Raw genomic sequence first — 16,945 nt, forward strand, 5'->3', positions numbered from 1 at the left:
CTTCCCATCCCAATCGCCTGGAACTCCTTCCCAAAACAGGAGTTTTTAACCCGAGATCTATGGACTTAAAAAATTTTGATAACTATTTCGAAATAACTGATTTCCTTTGTAATCCTATGTATTTGGGTTTATCCTTTGAAAGGCATTATTCTGAGGAGTCCATAAGCTTCACTAGACTACCAAAAAGGTCTATGACTCTAAGGTTTAGACCTTAACCTTAGAGAGATTCTAGACCCTCCCCACCCCCACCCCTAGAACCACTACCCATCATTGTGGGTACCTTGAGCCATGACGTCCTCTCCTCTTCCTTCCATCCCCCTCCCCTCTTGCTCCCCTCCCCCTGCTTCCTGGTCCCATCCTCCCTCAGCCTCTGACTTTCCCTTTCCTTGGGTTCCAGGCTCAAGAGATCATGACTCAACCAGGATGGGGGTTGCTGTTCCTAGGCCTCTTGGCCATGGCTCATGGACTTCGGAAGGGTAATGATCTGCTCAATGTCTGCATGGATGCTAAACACCACAAGTCAGAGCCTGGTCCAGAAGATGACCTTCATCACCAGGTAACAGGCAGGGAGCAAACATCCTGGGCCTAGGGGGACCACAGTACGGAATTCTGAATGGAAGACCAGGCTAAGGGGTGGGCAAGAGGGGAGAGGTAGCACTGCACATACCTGATTTAGGAATAGGAGTGTTCCTACTGTCAATTTGACAGTTAACAAAGTTTCATCACAACAACAATAACCACCCAAGGAGGGAAGATAGTACATTTTACAGATGAGTAAACTGAGACTCAAGGGAGATGAAATGATAGGTTCAGAGTCAGATGGCTGGTAAGTGGTCAGGCTGGGACTAATCTACATCTGAGACAAACATTTCAGGCTCAGGGAAGCTTCATAGACTCCTAGAGTGTCAGAAGTAGGAGGGACCTTCAAACTATTGCATTCAACAAATAGTATGAAGGTCTATGAGCTTGGCACTGGGCATACTGGGGGAAGATTTGACATATAGTCTGTTCAGAGCTTACTATCAAATGGAGAGAAAAGAGATGTACAAATGAATAAGTTATAAAGGGAAGGCAGATAAGGGCAGAGGGGAAGTTCAGAGAAAGTGGTATGAGAAATTTGAGGAGAAAGATAATTTAAATTTTTTTCTACCTGACAATTTTAAAATTAATTTCATTAAAAAGTAAACAAAAGCATGTTTTATCTCCACAATCTTGCCATTGGAAAAACAACAAAAAGCCTCAAGCTCTTATAAGAAATATGGGTAATCAAGCAAAATATTCCTATATCGCCCTTGTCTAGAAAAATATGTTTCATTCTGCGTCCTTAGTCCTTCATTAGTCCTCTAGAATTTGTGTTTGCTAAGTTCTGGGTGCCTGCTCTCAAGCCTTATGTGGATTGGTTGGTTGGTTGTTCTTAGTGCATGAAGAAGACCAAAAGCACAACACTATGTTGGGGTCAAGGTACAGTTTGTCAGCCTGTGGCTGGTCAGACCAAGAGGAACTCAGAAGGCTCTACCACAGGTCAGGCACAGATAGTCCTTGTATTCCATGCAAGACACAAGAAGCATGTGTTCAGATAGCAGCAGCAGCAACAACAATTAAGGGAAATTTGAAGAGGGAAAGAACACAGCAATGTCCAGGATAGGATGACTACCCACTGGCTTGAATTTCTCAGGCCAACTTGGGTCAGAGTAGGTGATGTCTAATGGCTCTGCCTTTGGGAGAGGCAATGTGATGTAATGGATGGGGTCCTGGACTCATAGTCCTAAGAATTGTATTTGCATTCTGGTAGTGACCTTATATGTGGAAGGTTGGGCCAGTCATTGGCCTCTGGAGGTCCCCATCGTTGTGTGGAAAGCATTTGGCAAACCTTAAAGTGCTTTAGAAATGAGAGTTTCTGGCTAGCTCCTCAGCCCTCTGTGCCTTCCCTTCCCCCAACTCCCTCCCCTCCAGTGTAGCCCATGGAAGAAAAAAGCCTGCTGCACAGCAAACACAAGCCGTGCTGCCCATGAAGACACCTCCCACCTGTACCAGTTCGACTATAACCACTGTGGAAAGATGACTCCAGCCTGCATGCGCCACTTTATCCAGGACAATTGTCTCTATGAATGCTCCCCTAACTTAGGACCCTGGATCCAGCCGGTAGGTAACTGAGGAGGAAACAAGACTTCTGCCCTTACCTATTAACACGCAACACCCCTCCCCCACCCCCTTGGCCCTGTATTAAGGAGAAAGCACAGCTTCCACCCTCAGGGAGATGTGCCAGTGTTAAGAGGTCGAAAATTGATGTTCCCTCTCCCTGACCAAGGTGTCCTCAAGCTGGAGGAGGGAACGGATGCTCAATGTTCCCCTGTGCAAGGAGGACTGTGACCAGTGGTGGGAGGACTGCCAAACCTCATATACCTGCAAAGAGAACTGGAACAAAGGCTGGAATTGGACTTCAGGTGAGGCTCAGACTTCCCCTGTGGCTAGAGGGAGAGGGACAGGGGCAGAGGGGAGTGAGGGAGGGAGCCAAGAGTAAGAGTAGAGATTGCACCTCCGTGTCTTTGCAGAGGGGAAGAGAGGGGGGAGGGCTATTGCTGTGGCACACTGTACATAAAGTCTTTTTGATGGGGTGGTTAGTTCTGCCGAATTTTTGCCACACACACCACCACCACCACCATCCCCTTCAATTTTTTTCTTATAATCTATAGCTCTAGATGAGGGAGGAGCTTAAGAGATTTGGGGAAATGTGGTTGATATAAAAAAAGATAGAGTAGAGGGTAAGGGTTTGGGTATGCAAAGTGGGGGCTAAAGGAACCTGGAGGAAAGCCTGAGCCTCAGGTTAGGGGCTGGGATTTGAAATTAAGTATAGGAACTTCACATGGTTTTGAGTAGAGAGGTAGATAAGTAGGGACCTGGGGGAAGGACCAGAGAGTAGAGAGAGGGCTGACTGCAATTTGGGTTTGGACATCTGGGTCAGGGGCTGAGGGCATGGGATGTGACAGCTGGGGTGGGAGAGGCTCTAGACATTTAAGAGCTAGGGATTTGGGGCTTAGGATGAAGGCTGGGATCCAGAGTTGGTCATGTGGAGAAGAGTGCAGGGGAAGCCTGGAAGTTGGGGTGGAAGGCTGGTGGGGAGGTGGATCCAAGGTTATGGGGGAGCCAAAAGGAGTCAGGCTGATATTCTTCATTTCCATTCCATAGGGATTAACCAGTGTCCAGTTAAGGCTGCCTGCCACCCTTTCACATTTTACTTCCCAACACCAGCCTCCCTATGTGAGAACGTTTGGGGTCACTCTTACATCGTAAGCTCTTTTGGCCGAGGCAGTGGCAAATGTATCCACATGTGGTTTGACCCAGCCCAGGGAAACCCGAATGAAGCTGTGGCTAAATATTATGCCTTTGCCTTTGCCTCTGCCCCAGGCATCTTCAGTTGGGGGGCCAGTTTCCCCTTCTTGACTTTGATACTCCTGTTGCTTTTCTGCGGTTAACCCTCATCAGGAATAAAATCTAACCAATCTACATGCAAAACCATAGCCGAGATTTACTCCCAGTCTGAGATCCCTGGACCTCAGCTTCCTGCCTGACACAGCCTGGCTCTCCTGAAACCCTGGCTTCCCAATCTGGAGTCTTTCCCCTCAAACCTGAGCTTTCTTCTGGGAAGCCTACACCCCCACACACTTTGGATTTCACATCCCCCACCCCACTACTGAGGGGGTGAGGGAGAGAGTGCCTCCTTTTCTCCCCACTTTTAAGTAGCTCCAGCTCCAGTCTCCTACCTCTTCCTCTGCATAGCCAAGTCCACCCACTGCTCTTCTCTTCTTTAGGGGAAATTGGATATCATGTCTATCCTCCCTAAAGTAAAACCCTCCTTACCCCCTTCAAGTAAGGATCATTTCATTGATTATATTTGTATCCCTAGTACCTGGTCCATATATATAAGTAGGTGCTTAATAAATGTTGATTGACCCCCCAAAAAATCTCTTATCTTTCACAGTTCTTCCCCATGCAATAGAAATTTTCCTTTAGCACTCTGTTGTTTAGGCATTTCAGTTGTGTCTGACTCTTCATGACCCCATTTGGCAATTTCTTGGCAAAGATACTGGAGTAGTTTTCCTTTTCCTTTTCTGGCTCATTTTTCAGTTGAAGAAACTTGAGACAATCAGGGTTAAGTGACTTGGACAGGCTCACAGAGTGAGTGTCTGAAGCCATATTTGAATTCAGGTCTTCCTGACTCCAAGCCCAATGCTCTACCTACTGAGCCACCTGGCTGCCCCTTTAGTACTCTACCCTAATATGTTTTGCCTGAAATTCTACCCCTGAAAGGTCTATTCTTTTAACAAGGCCTTGATGATCCCTTGGCAACTTTGCAATTACCCTTGGGAGGTGGGGTATATTCAATGATTATCGACTCTGCTCATCACCAGCAGTTAATAAAGAAGAATAAAGAAGTAGGGGTGAGAATAACAGAAGGATCTTGACTTCTAAGCCCCCATCCCCCTCAAATGAGCTACTAGGCAGTGTGTGGGGGGTGGGGGGAGGCAGTGACTGGGGCAAGCCAAAGCTAGGGTTTACTAAAGCTACCTTGAAGTGATCTGTCTCTCTTCTGTTTCTTTGCACTCTGGGTTCCTAGCAAATGATAAAGTATGCACTCTACTGAAGGAAAAGACCCATCTTATAGATGCAGAGTGGTATGAGGGGAAAGAACAATGGATTTGGGGACAGAGTTCTCCCTCAGTTTTCACATCAGTATGAAGAAAGGATTGGAATAGATGGCTTCCAAGTTCCCTTTCAATTCTAAATCAATGATCCCTTGGGAAAGATGGCAGCAGAGAAGTGGAGATGAGACGTACAGGTCTCTAGGACCTGTAGGACCCTAATCCAGAAGTGTCTGGCACTCTGGGGCACATGCCTGAACCAGATCAAAATGTAATTTGGAAGTATTTAACAAAATAAATAAAAATGTAATAACACATCACATTTTAAAACTTAAATGTGCCCTTCATGGATGCTTATATACAGATTAGGAACCTATTTTTACTTCAGTTTGACACCATTGCCCTATTCTACCTCAATTTAAAGCTCATAATTGTATCTTGTTCTTCACATGTTCCCCTCACTTTAGGGATGATCAAAGTAACAGGTTCAATAAATTTGGAATGAGGAAAAGGAATTCTGGGGCCTATAAAAGAAGAGGGGCTTTTCAAAGGCAACATTCAGATAATGGGATTTTAGAGCCAAATGAAACTTTTTTCCTTGGTCAGCATTTATGATTTCATTGGTACTGGAAACTAGCAGGTGTGTAATTCCTTTTACTCAATCAGCTCTACAATTGTACTTTGTCAGGGGGAGTGAGAACTTAAGCGACTTGTTCACTTGGGTCCCATAGCATGTAGGGACTTTATACCAACTGCCAACTCTGAAAAATAAAATAAACCCAAAGCACTCACTGAGGTTACAAGAAAAAAAGCTTTCTTTATTCTGTTGGGAGGAGGAAACTAGACAGGGGTGCCAGTGTCTGCTCTAGAACCAAGGAGCCCCAAGGCAGCAAGGCCAAACCTTGACACATAGAGTTGTGATGAGACAAAGAACCAAGCAGTGAGGTGTAGCTATCAGTCAGGGGTAACACCAGCAATGAGGCAAGTTTGTGTAATGAAAAAAAGCTATTCATAGCAAGGCTTCATGACTTGAACATGGTTCCTGCAGGTGCTTTGTCTGAGCTCATTGACCACCTGGGACTGGCTTGAGCCAATTCTGTGATTTAGCTGCAGCAGAGTTCATCTAGAGGGTGAGGGCAAAGGATTGTTGTTTTGCTCAGGGTTCAGCTTGTTTGCTGGGCCTTAACTCTGGGAAATACGGTATCTTCTAACAGTAAAAAGAGAGGGGTGTTATTGGCATAGGGATCCTGATATTTCCCCCTTTTGGCCAAAGTGGGGGGGGGGAGGGGAGGAACTGTCTAAAAGAGACTCTCCCACTCTGGCCAACATAGGAGAGGCAAGTATGAGCCAAGATGCCATGAGAAGCTAGTTGGGCCAGGAGGAGATGTTGAATTGAGGGATAGCTTCGGGTTTAGGTTGGTGAGCTTGGGAGTTAAGGTGGCAAATCAATCAATTTGTTAGCTCCTCCCCCTTGGCAATGATGGAGGATAGATAATGAACGGCATTTCTATCCCAGGAGGTTAGTTCCTTGAGGGAACCTATCAGGGAAGTGCATACTAGACTAGGTGTCTTTGAGAAACTCTCAACAGGACACAGAGCATAAACAGATAAAGTGTTGTACCAGAAGCGAGCGAGACACACCACAGAGTATAAGTTTTAAGTGGAGAATTTATTAGCTGGCGGCCATTGGGGTACGGCACCACAAGTCAATGGCAATGTGTTGAAGCAAAAGGGTAGTTTATATAGAGAATTTACGTGCCAAGTCACAGGGTGGTCTGGGGGTACAGGAACAAAGGTCCTGGCTGATCAAAGATTCAGTCAGGTTATCTTACTAGTGGGATAAACTCATTTACATTCCTTGGTGGAGTCACAGAGCCCCAGGGATATCTGCTGGAAAGGGTCTGCCAGGTTATCCTTCAGTGGATGGTCCTATCTATTGACATTCCTTGGTGGAGTCATGGAGTACCAGGGGGTTTGCTAAATGCCAAAGATATCTGAGTCCATTCTTTCTGGGAGTGCTTGTCAGTAGCTAGGGGTTGCCATTGTCTATTGCAAGCAGAAAAAAGGAGGGGGAAACCAAGAATGTAAAAGGGAGAAAAGGTCAACACACGCTTACATCAAGGCTTTGGTAGCTGGAGACAAAAAACAGAACAGGAAAAAACTAGGACTCAGTCCCTGTTGCAATCTTGGGACAGCTGTCTCATCTGGATGTCTGTAACCAGAGGAGCCTTGAGATCCCTGAACACTTCTGCCATCCACTCAAGAGTGGAGGCTTTCTTCAGATGATCCAGGAGTCCAGATGCACAGATCTGGCAGCTGTGGGAGTAGTCAGAAGAACTTGGTAGCGGCCCTTAGATTGAGGGGGTGGATTGAACAGGTGCAATTTCCTGAATTCAGAAAAGGAGGTGTAACACTCCCAAATATCTGTAACATGGAAACAACGACTGATCAGTACAGGTCTAAGTTTTCAGATAAGACATATGGGTTGCTTACGATGTACAGTTGTGAGGAAGTCCCTTGCATTAATATGTGGATCTAAGTTTCGGGTTAGCATAACCTAGGTCCTTCGTTAAGGGTCTTCAAACAAAAAGTGGAGTCTAGTTACAGATCAGCCTCCATAGAAGGCTCAAAAAGTAGCACCTCGGTGCCTGGTTCTTCATCTAGACACAACTAAATGTATTAAGGCATAGCTTCAATGCCTTGAGTTTCCTTCCTAGAGCAGACACCTGCACTTGTGTCTAGTTTCCCTCCTCCAACGGAATAAAGCAAGATTTTTGAGTTCTATGAGCTCTTTGGTTTTATTGTATTTTATTTTTCAGAGTTGACAGTTGGTATAAAGGTTTTGCAATAACTTCTGTGGCTCTTTGGTAATTTATTTTCAGTTTGACTGGTAATATCTTGATATTTATGATATTAGAAATTAAAACATACATTTAAAAATGTTCACTAATTTAGTTAAAAGTCACATCCATTAGGTGTTAACACAAATAGTATTTTAATGAAAAATGTTTTCCAAAAATTAGAAAAGTTATTGTTTTACATATTTTTGCTAATCTTTTAAGGTCTGTCTTAATAGGAGACAGCTGGATTTTCATCTTGTACCATCAATTTGTCGAAGTATGTGAAGAAAATTCGGTCTCAGGCAGACAATGTATCTGGAAAAGGGAGGAATATTTTAGTAGTAGTATCTCTGTATTATGAAAATAGTTCTGACAAGGACTCCTTGAAAGGGTTTCAGGGCTCTCTAACCAGGCTTAGAAAAACACTGATTTAGTCCAATCCCATTATTCAATATATGAGGAAACTAAGAGGGAGGAAGTCATACAAATAGTAAGAAGTAGAGCTTTGGGTATGAACCTGGAAACCAGGTTTCCTGCCTTCCTAAGCGTTTCCCCCTTCCCCAACTGAGGATTGATAGTCTGGGTCCTGCTGTACAGCCCTAATGCCTAGTCTCCTGATTTCCAAGTGAAAATTCTTTGAGAACAGAGTGGTTGTAGTGGGGGGAAGGGGGAGGGGGGGGCCGTCAGTTTAAAAATAGGACAGATTTTAATAAGTTATGCGGCTTTCTGTTTCTTCTTGCCCTAGGGGTGGGGAGGAGATCGGGGGTGGCTCCACAACTCCCCGCTTTTATCCAGCCTTTGGAGAAGTCCTGGGGGCCGGGCCAGGAAGTTACCACCCCATTGATTGGGCCTCAGGCAGTACATTTTTGGCCGAGATCTGCCCGCAACTGCTCTGGCCCAGTGTCTTGGATCCAGAAAACAGACTTGAACGGATTGGGGCTGTGGGGGTTGGGGACAAAGGAAGCGAAGATGGAGAGGATGGGATGGGAGCGATGGGGAGGGGTAAAGAAGGTAGGAGGGAGACAAGGAGCGATGGAGGGATCTAGGGAAGGATGGGACGAGTGAGATGGAAGAAAAGGGGTGAGCAGAGATGGGGAAGTGGGGAGGGATGGAGTAAGAAGGGGAATATGGAGGAGGTCGGATAGGTCGTAGGAGAAAGCTTGATTTCCCGGGCTCTGGGCTGAATCTACAAGGAGGCGGGAGGGAAGCAGGAGGCGGGGAGAGGCAGAGCAGAGGGGCGGGTCGGAAGGCTGCGGGTCTGGGACCTGGGGCGGAGGAGGGCTGACTGACGGGGCTGAGGGGTGGCTGACCATCTTAAGTCGACTGGCAGCCTGGCCTGGCCCGGCCCAACGTTCCCGGGGGAAGAGGGTGTGTGAGTGTATTCCCAGGTGGGCTAAGCGCTCCTTGAGCCCAGGCAGGCCCTCCTAGGGAGAGCGGGGTTGGCTTTGTGAGACTTTCGCCTTTTTCGGGAAGAGGAAGGAGTTTCCCTTAACTGTATCTGCGAGACTGGGGCCCCTTTCCCAGGCCCGGGAGAGGCCTCGGGGGCTGCGGGTGGCGGCGGAAGAGAACTGGGAAAGTGCGGGGGGGAGGGGAGATTCCGCTCTCTGGAGGGCTCGGGGGATCCCGAGAGGAAGCTGCGCTGGCAGGGCTTATTGGGAGTGTTGTGCTTCTCGGGGGAGTGTTTGGGGGGTTCGGGGCAGTATCCCCAGGGATGTCAGGGGCTGGTGGCAAGGACTCCTGTGTTTGGGTTAACGCTGAAGGGTGTTTGGTGCTCGAGTGATTTTGGAGGGTTTTGGGGTGTAGCGGAGGCTCGCAGGTGTGTTGGGAAAGTCTATGAACAATGTTTAGGGGTTCTTTTGAGGCAGAAAATTGGGAGAGGATTTGGGGGCTGAGAGGCACAGCGGGAGTGTAGGTTTTGGGGGTGATTCGTGGCGGCTTTGGAGAACTCCGAATGGTAGTCGCGGGGACTGGGGAGGGGTGTATCACTGGGAATGTGTGTTTTAGAGGGCCCATTAAGTAGAATTTGGGCATCCTAGGGTGTTTCTGGATAGTATTGGGGACCTTCAGGATGTCTTTTGTGGGTCGCTGAACAGTATTTGGGAGTCTTGGGGCAGCGCTCCTTGGATCTGGGGTGGCGTCTAGGGATCTGAGGTGGGAGGTGCTGGGGGGGCGGTGAGTGTATTTCGGGGGAGCCCCAGGGGTTCTTTGGTTGCGGGCGGCGAGGGTACCCACAGCTCCTACCTCCAGTCGGGTCCAGTCCTGCCTATCTCGCGGCTCCTCGTTCCCCTCCCCCCTTGGCTCTGAACAAACTTCTTTCTCTTTCAAGTAGCATACTAAAGCCGAGAGGAAGGAGCAGAGAGGGAGCCTCCCGGGCTGCCGCCAGTCCCTATGTGGATTTGGCATGTGCTTAAGTAAAGCAAGGACTTATCATACTAAAAAAAATCATGAAAACAATCTTTTACTACTAAGACAGTTGGACTAATCTGAAATCGAAGAACACATTATGTCATTGACTTCTTTCTTTACAATGCAGAATATGAAAATATGTTTTGTATTACATGAGTAGCGTGTGCATTACTTGCATTTAGCAGTTTACGTAGTAAAGAGATACTGTTACATTAAAATTAGCACGCGTAACTCCATTTTGCCTTTCATCCACCATTTTGTGAAATTAAGTTTCAACTCCAAGTCACAAGTCTGCTCCCCTTCCCCAGTCACCCCATTTAAAGAATGTAACAAAACCCTTCTTTCTCTCACCTCAGTGTCTTCAGATACTTTCTTACCAATGAGAAACAAATGTCTCAATCCCTGTAATCCTGTTTTTTACTCCCTTCAAATGGTATGTTAATAATGTAGAAACCAAGCTTTGGGGTTCGTGTCTTTTGAGAGCCCTGGTCCCAGTTTGTATTACAACTGCATGCATTGCTTAATAAATTGTTGCCTGGATGGAATTACACGGTTTCTTTTTATTTCCGCTATAATACTACCCAATAAAATCATATGTGAATACTCCTCTGTGTGTGTATCTATATGTATATGTATAATGTTTGGATGACTTATGAAGAAATGTGAAACATACGTCATGTATATGTGTACATATATACGTAGACACGCACCTTGTAAGGCAAAAAATAAAATGTAGATATGAAAAGTGAAAGAAAAAACGATGAGAATTATTTCAGAGAAAGCAGGGAAGACTTGAATGAACTGATTCACCCAGTGAGGTGAGTAGAACAATTCATACAAATAATAATATTGTAAAGACAATAACCAAGAACACAATAACCAACTAAAATTCCAGAGGACCCATGATGAAACACAGTATCCATTTCCACAATGAAAGGTGATATATGCAGAGTGCAGATTGAGTCATATGTTTTTTTTGGGCATGACCATGGTGAGAATTTGTTTTCCTTGACTACATGATAGTAACTGGTAGGTGTTAGCTCCCCCACCCCCTTTCTTAAAGAGAGGTGGGGGAGCAAAGGGGATGTGAAAAGGAGAGTGCAGACCTGAAAAAAAATTGAATTAAAAAATATTAAAGAGACAGGGAAAAGGCTTCTTTCAGGAGATGAGTTTTTGTCTGAGACCTAAAGGAAGCCAAAGAAGCCAACAGATAAGGAGGGAAAGAGGGCAGCCAGTAGCTGTTCAAGGAGTCAGGAGATAAGAGTTTCTTGTACAAGGAACAGTAAGGAGCCTACTGTGACTGGATTATAGAGTGTGTGCAGGGGAAATTAAGGTGCAAGAAGATTGGAAAGGTAAGAAGCCAGGTTATGATGGGCCCTAAAAGTCAAATGTTTGTTTTTTAGTCATTTTTCAGTCATGTCTGACCCTTCTTTGTGACCCCTTTTGGGGTTTTCCTGGCAAAGATACTGGAATGGTTTGCCATTTCCTTTTCCAGCTCATTTTATAGACAAGAGCAAGCTATTGACATATTCCAGGAATGAGATGTTCTTCATCATTGTGGTGCCAGATTTTGTGAATGTAGAATGGATAGTACTTGGCAGCTGATTGACTGAGTGAGGAGTCAAGGCTGACACCTAGGTTGTAAGCCTAGGTGAGTGGGGAGATGGCGATGCCCTTAACAGTAATCGAAAAGTTAGGAAGAAGAATTTTAGAGAGGAAAGATGAGTTCAATTTTGGACATGTTGAGTTTAAGATGTCTATGGAACATCCAATTTGAGATGTCCACTAAACAGTTGGAGACTATGTGATGGTCAGGAATGAGATTAGGACTGGGAAAATGGATATGAGAATCACCTTCGTGGAAATGATAATTGAATCCATGGCTGCTGATGAGATACACTAAGCCAAATAGGATAGAGGGAGAAGCAAAGAAGATCCAGAACACCCACAGTTATCAGGCACAATCTGGGTGAAGATCCAGCAAAGGAGAGCCAGAAACCAAGTAGTGAGGGGCTTTAAATGTCAAGCAGAAGAGCCTGTATTTTATTCAGCAAGTAATAGGGAGCCATTGTAACTACTTGAATAAAGAAATGACATGTTAGACCTCTGCTTTAGGATTCTCACTTTGGCAACTGTATGGGAAGATAAATTGGAGAGGGAAGGGACTTGATTCAGAGAGACCTAGAAGAAAGGTAATGATATAAATGTTTATCCAAATGCAGAATGGAAAGTTTTATCTTTCACAACTGTAGATAAAGGATAAAATTAGAAACAACCATGACTTAAAGAAAATTGCAAAGACAAAATGGATTAATTGAACTAGATAAAAATGAAAGATTATGCACAAAATGCAGCTAGAATCAAAAGGAAAAATACAGACTAGAAAAATCTTTCATTAAATATCTGACAGATAATAGCAACAACTTTCTTTTAATAGAATGTTATAAGGTTTACAACAACACTACAAGGTGGTTAGTACAAATATTACCTCCATTTTATGGATGGGAAAACAGATTCTGAGAGATTAAGAGACTTATCTATAACATGCAAGCATGTTTCTCCATTGCCTTCAGCATAATATTTATTTTTAGTTCTTTAGAGGCAGTTGTGCCCCATGTCTCACTGCTGTACAACCATGTTGGTAAAATGTTAGTATTGAAAGGATGGGTCTTTGCTTTTGTAGGAAGCTTGGGATCAATAAATGAGCTTTGCAATTTCCTAAAAGCAATCAAATCATCTCTCTTCCTTCTGTTCAATCTGGGCCCAGTTCATTGTCCATTTAAACTCTAAGATACAGTACTGTTGGAGAAACTGTCACAGAAGCTGTTAATTTGGATCTGTTTCTTTTGCAAACCTCTCAAAATCCTACAGAAAAGGTTGAGAATCCCTCCTCTATAGTGTACTCTTTCAAACACATGTTGAAATCTGGGCCATAGACATTCTTCATCTACTTGATTGTTCCTCTGTGGATGGTCAGGCCAAGATCTTTTGAGTGGTTACAGGTCTTTCCCAGGAGGCTCAGCAACGTAACCAGCCCAAGCATTATTCACAAACTCAACAAGAGGGGCATTGAACAGGGTTATTTTTGTTGTTACATATTCCAGGGAATCTTGAATGATCTCGATGGTAGACTCTTTGTTGTTAAATCACCCTAAGACAGTAGTTTCTTCCACCAATTCAAGTGCTTTCCTTAACAAACAAAAAGTATGGCGCATTAGAAAATAATGCATATGAAAACCTACTTGTTTCCTACATTTCCCACACACATGTCAAGGATGCCCTTGATTCATGTGTACATGACTCTCATGAAGATTTTATATAGATGAGAGAGTAGGCATATAGATAAGTTGTAACTAATGTCTTCTTAATCAATTTTTTTCAGAGTCCATTAGGTCTAAGATCCCCACACACACACCCACACCTTTGGTACTTTTTCTTTACTTCAGATGACTTACATATTACTCCCTCATAATTTATCACATCTAGCACAGATTTCTTCTTTATATGCTTGGCCTAATTTAGTTACTTTCCCCATCTCGGCTCTGTTTAGTGACATTTCTGTCTCCTCTATAAGCGCGTTTAGAAATTTAATGTGAAGATCTAAGTGTAGTGATTTCACTTTCCTTGATAGAAAAAGCAGTTTTTAATTTTTTTAAAGCAAATATCCTTAATTTATCTTCTTTTTGTAATCCTTCCTTATTTATCCTTGAATTCACATGGAAAAACTGCTCGGTTGGATATCTTGCCAAGCCTTCTTTAAACTGGTTTTATCCTCCACAGCTTCTCTCTGCTTTATGAGACAATTCTGTTTATAATCATCCATCACTCTTCATTATGAGATTTTCCAAATAAGTTTATATTTTAGCCCAATGTTGCCATAGGTAACTCTCTCCATTTGGAAAGTTGATCAGGTATTTGTTGATTAAGGTACTTTTTGGGTTCTTTCAGTCTCCTTTTAGCAATTAATATACATTGACTAAATTTCTGAATGAAATTATTATAGTGGCTATTATTTTTGTTCATTTCCCACTTTTGGTTCTTTAATTCCCTGTGTAAATAGTTAAATTACCTATTTAAATAAGTTGTTTCAATTGCCCACCATATGTTTTTTTCATTATTTTTTTTCTTTCTCCTAGAACAAGGCTGGCTACATTTTTTCCTCAGAGGTTTCTAGAGGTACCCCTGAGCAGTTTGAGAAGTCTTTTTAGTGCCATCAGCTTGAGTAATCATTGTGGTGTATTCCCCTACAGTCAGCCACCAGTGGTTAGTGCCCTAGGTTAATTTAACCAATTAACATCAATTAGCTTTTGCAAAAAGATATTTAGTGCAAATGTAGAACAAAAAGAGGAGAACAAATATTTATCCCCCAACTCATTCCTATACCACCTCAGTCCCTAGGGAGAATGGACTCAAACCTAATGCATTTTCTACATAGCATTTGTTCCAGTTAGTTCACTTCCAAATGTAGCATTGTCACTGGATGAATGAATCCTTCTCTGCTTGTATGGTTGTGTGTGTTGTGGTTTGTCCTTCATTCTTGAAGAGGACCATGACATCAGGAAGATGATGCTATGACTTGCAAGTGAATTGGATTTTAGTGAGGGAGGACTGTGCAAAGTCACCAGCCTCACTTTCTCCATCAGAACCATCTGGGTCCAGTGGTCAGATATAGATCAGGATGACTGAAGATGGCCCAGGATGCTCCTCTGCTACTGCTGGAATGGACCTGGCAAGTTGCTGGGTTCTTTGCTCCTCACCATCTTTCTTCTAGAGGACCCTGTCATGGACTCCACTCCTGGACTTCTGGTGGCTCTCTTCCCTGACTATTTTGAATAGCACATGATTATAGCCATTTCCAGTCTCTTTCACCTAAAACGAGAAAGAACTTATTCGAACATGCAGAGAACAAAGACGTATATTTATGGGTTACATGTTGGCTTTAGCTGGGTAGGCCTCTCACTTTACATCATTTTCTCTCACCTGAATAGTAAGTAGGCAAGGAAGACACCAGCCAAGAACCAAGCAAGGGCCAGATTCTTTCTGACTAATGCCATGTTCTTCTTTGCAACCAATAAAAAAGGCTTCTTTTCATCACATGGCTAATGAACCAAAGCTAATTACTGAATGTCTGCTCATGCTCAAGTCAGCATGGGGTTTCCATTAGCAGAACATATTGTGCTTGCTTGTAAGGACTGATCTCATTGGCCAGTTCTGCATTATATGTATATAACAGATTTCATATTTTAATATCTTGAGGCTTATTCCATTTCCTCTCCTGGACTAAATTGAACTGGTCCCGTGAGAGGTTAACACAAAATCCGCTTCAGAGCCCAAAACTTCTTGGCAGTCACTATATTGGAGAGAGTAACCTAGGTGTTTGTAGACTTTGGTGCCCTCTGGTGGCCAGAAAAAAATACTACAGCTATAAGCTGTATAATAAAGTGACTGTTTCTTCAGTCCTGTGCCAGCAAGTGACTAAAGAGGTCAAGGCCAGTAGTTAAGTAGTATATCACGTCAGCTCTAGTATTCTATTCCTTTTTTTAAAGTTCCTTGCTGGATAATTAGTACAGAGACATCCTATCTTCTTATATATTTAAGGAAAGCAGAACTGAGCTACAAAAATAATGTTACAAAAATGGTTATGAAAATAATATGTACGATTCAGCAGTACCAGACCTTAAACTATGTTATAAGGTGAGAGCATTGTTGAAGTGTAAAATGGATAATTTTGATTATTTTAAATTAAAAATTTCTAGTATTAAAAACCGTGTAGCCAAGAAAAGAAGGAAAACAGAAAATTGGGGAAAAAAAACTTTCATAAAAGATCTTTCAGATAGGATATAATTGTGTTGGAATACTGCCATGACATGAAAAATGAGCTGATTGAATTAGAAAAACATGGAAAGATTTGGACTTGCAAAGGAAAATGCTATCGACCTCCAGAAAAAGAAATGACAAATAGAAATCTGCCTAGTATGCTCTTATATAAATATATATGTGTGCATATATATCTTTATAGATACTATGTATAGTTGTGTATGTGTATGTATATCTGCGTTTAACTGTAGCATTGTCTGGTGGGAGAGTGAGAGAGAAAAAAAAGGAAAAATGCACAGCAGAGAACAAAAGAAAACCTAGAAGGAAGTAGAGAAAAAACTGGGCAATTTTGAGAACAATGTGTAGTATTTGTTACATTGGCTTTTCTTGAAATGGAAATGTATCGTTTTATATTGAATTCTCTCTTATGTTCTGTTGTGTACATGGAAATACTCTTTCTTTTTTTTTTTTTTCTAATTTTGTGTTGAAGTTTAAAATAAAAAAAAATATATGACCCAGCAATGCCACTGTTGGGTCTGTATCCCAAAGAGATCAAAGGAAAAGGAAATAGACTATCTGTACAAAAATATTTTATAGCAGCTCTTTTTGTGATGGCAAAGAATTGGAAATTGAGGAGATACCTATCATTTGGGGAGTGGTGAACAAGTTGTGATATATTGATGGAATGTTATTGTGCTATAATAAATGATGAGCAGGATGGTTTCAGAAAAACCTGGGAAGACATAAGAACTGATGCAACATAAAGTGAGCAGAATCTGGAGAACCTTGTACATAGTAACAGCAATATTGTAACAATGATAAACTGTGAAAGATTTGGCTACTGTGATCAGGAAAATGATCCATTTCTGAAGGACTCATGATAAAAAATGCTATCTACTTCCAGAGAGAGAACCGATGAAGTCTGATTGCAGATTCAAGTATATTTTTTTTCACTTTATTTTTCTTGTTTTCATTTATTTATTTTTGGCAACACGGGTAATATGGAAATAGAGAAGCTAGATGGCACAGTGGATAGAGCATCAGGCCTTGAGTCAGGAAGACTTGAGTTTAAATCCAGCCTCAAATACTTACTAGCTGTCCTGGGCAAGTCAGTTAACTCTGTTTGGCTCAGTTTCCTCATCTATAAAATGAATAGGAGAAGGACATGGCAAACCACACCAGCATCTTTGCCAAGAAATAGGGTCACAAAGAGTTGGTCATAACTGAAACAACCAAACAACA

General features: G+C 42.9%; 1 protein-coding gene across 2 annotated transcripts; it reads left to right on the forward strand.

The window, feature by feature from the left end:
• Positions 1-409: 409 nt before the first annotated feature.
• On the forward strand, positions 410-3,723 carry LOC118838557 (folate receptor alpha-like). Of its 2 annotated transcripts, none has more exons than XM_036745901.1 (4): positions 410-556; positions 1,954-2,142; positions 2,309-2,444; positions 3,187-3,723. In XM_036745901.1, the coding sequence occupies exons 1-4, from the start codon at positions 410-412 to the stop codon at positions 3,471-3,473; spliced, it is 759 nt and encodes a 252-aa protein (XP_036601796.1). In that variant the 3' UTR covers positions 3,474-3,723. The 2 variants fall into 2 exon arrangements, with proteins under 2 accessions (XP_036601796.1, XP_036601797.1); XM_036745902.1 differs by having other exon boundaries at positions 504-556; positions 1,959-2,142.
• Positions 3,724-16,945: the final 13,222 nt, after the last annotated feature.

This window comes from Trichosurus vulpecula, chromosome 2, assembly GCF_011100635.1.
Source record: "Trichosurus vulpecula isolate mTriVul1 chromosome 2, mTriVul1.pri, whole genome shotgun sequence".
Lineage (NCBI taxonomy): Eukaryota > Metazoa > Chordata > Mammalia > Diprotodontia > Phalangeridae > Trichosurus > Trichosurus vulpecula.

Coding starts and splice junctions, on each gene's coding strand:
- LOC118838557 (XM_036745901.1), top strand. CDS start 410: ATGACTCAACCAGGATGGGGGTTGCTGTTCCTAGGCCTCTTGGCCATG. Junction 557..1,953: donor AAGATGACCTTCATCACCAG/GTAACAGGCAGG, acceptor CCTCCCCTCCAG/TGTAGCCCATGGAAGAAAAA. Junction 2,445..3,186: donor AGGCTGGAATTGGACTTCAG/GTGAGGCTCAGA, acceptor TCCATTCCATAG/GGATTAACCAGTGTCCAGTT.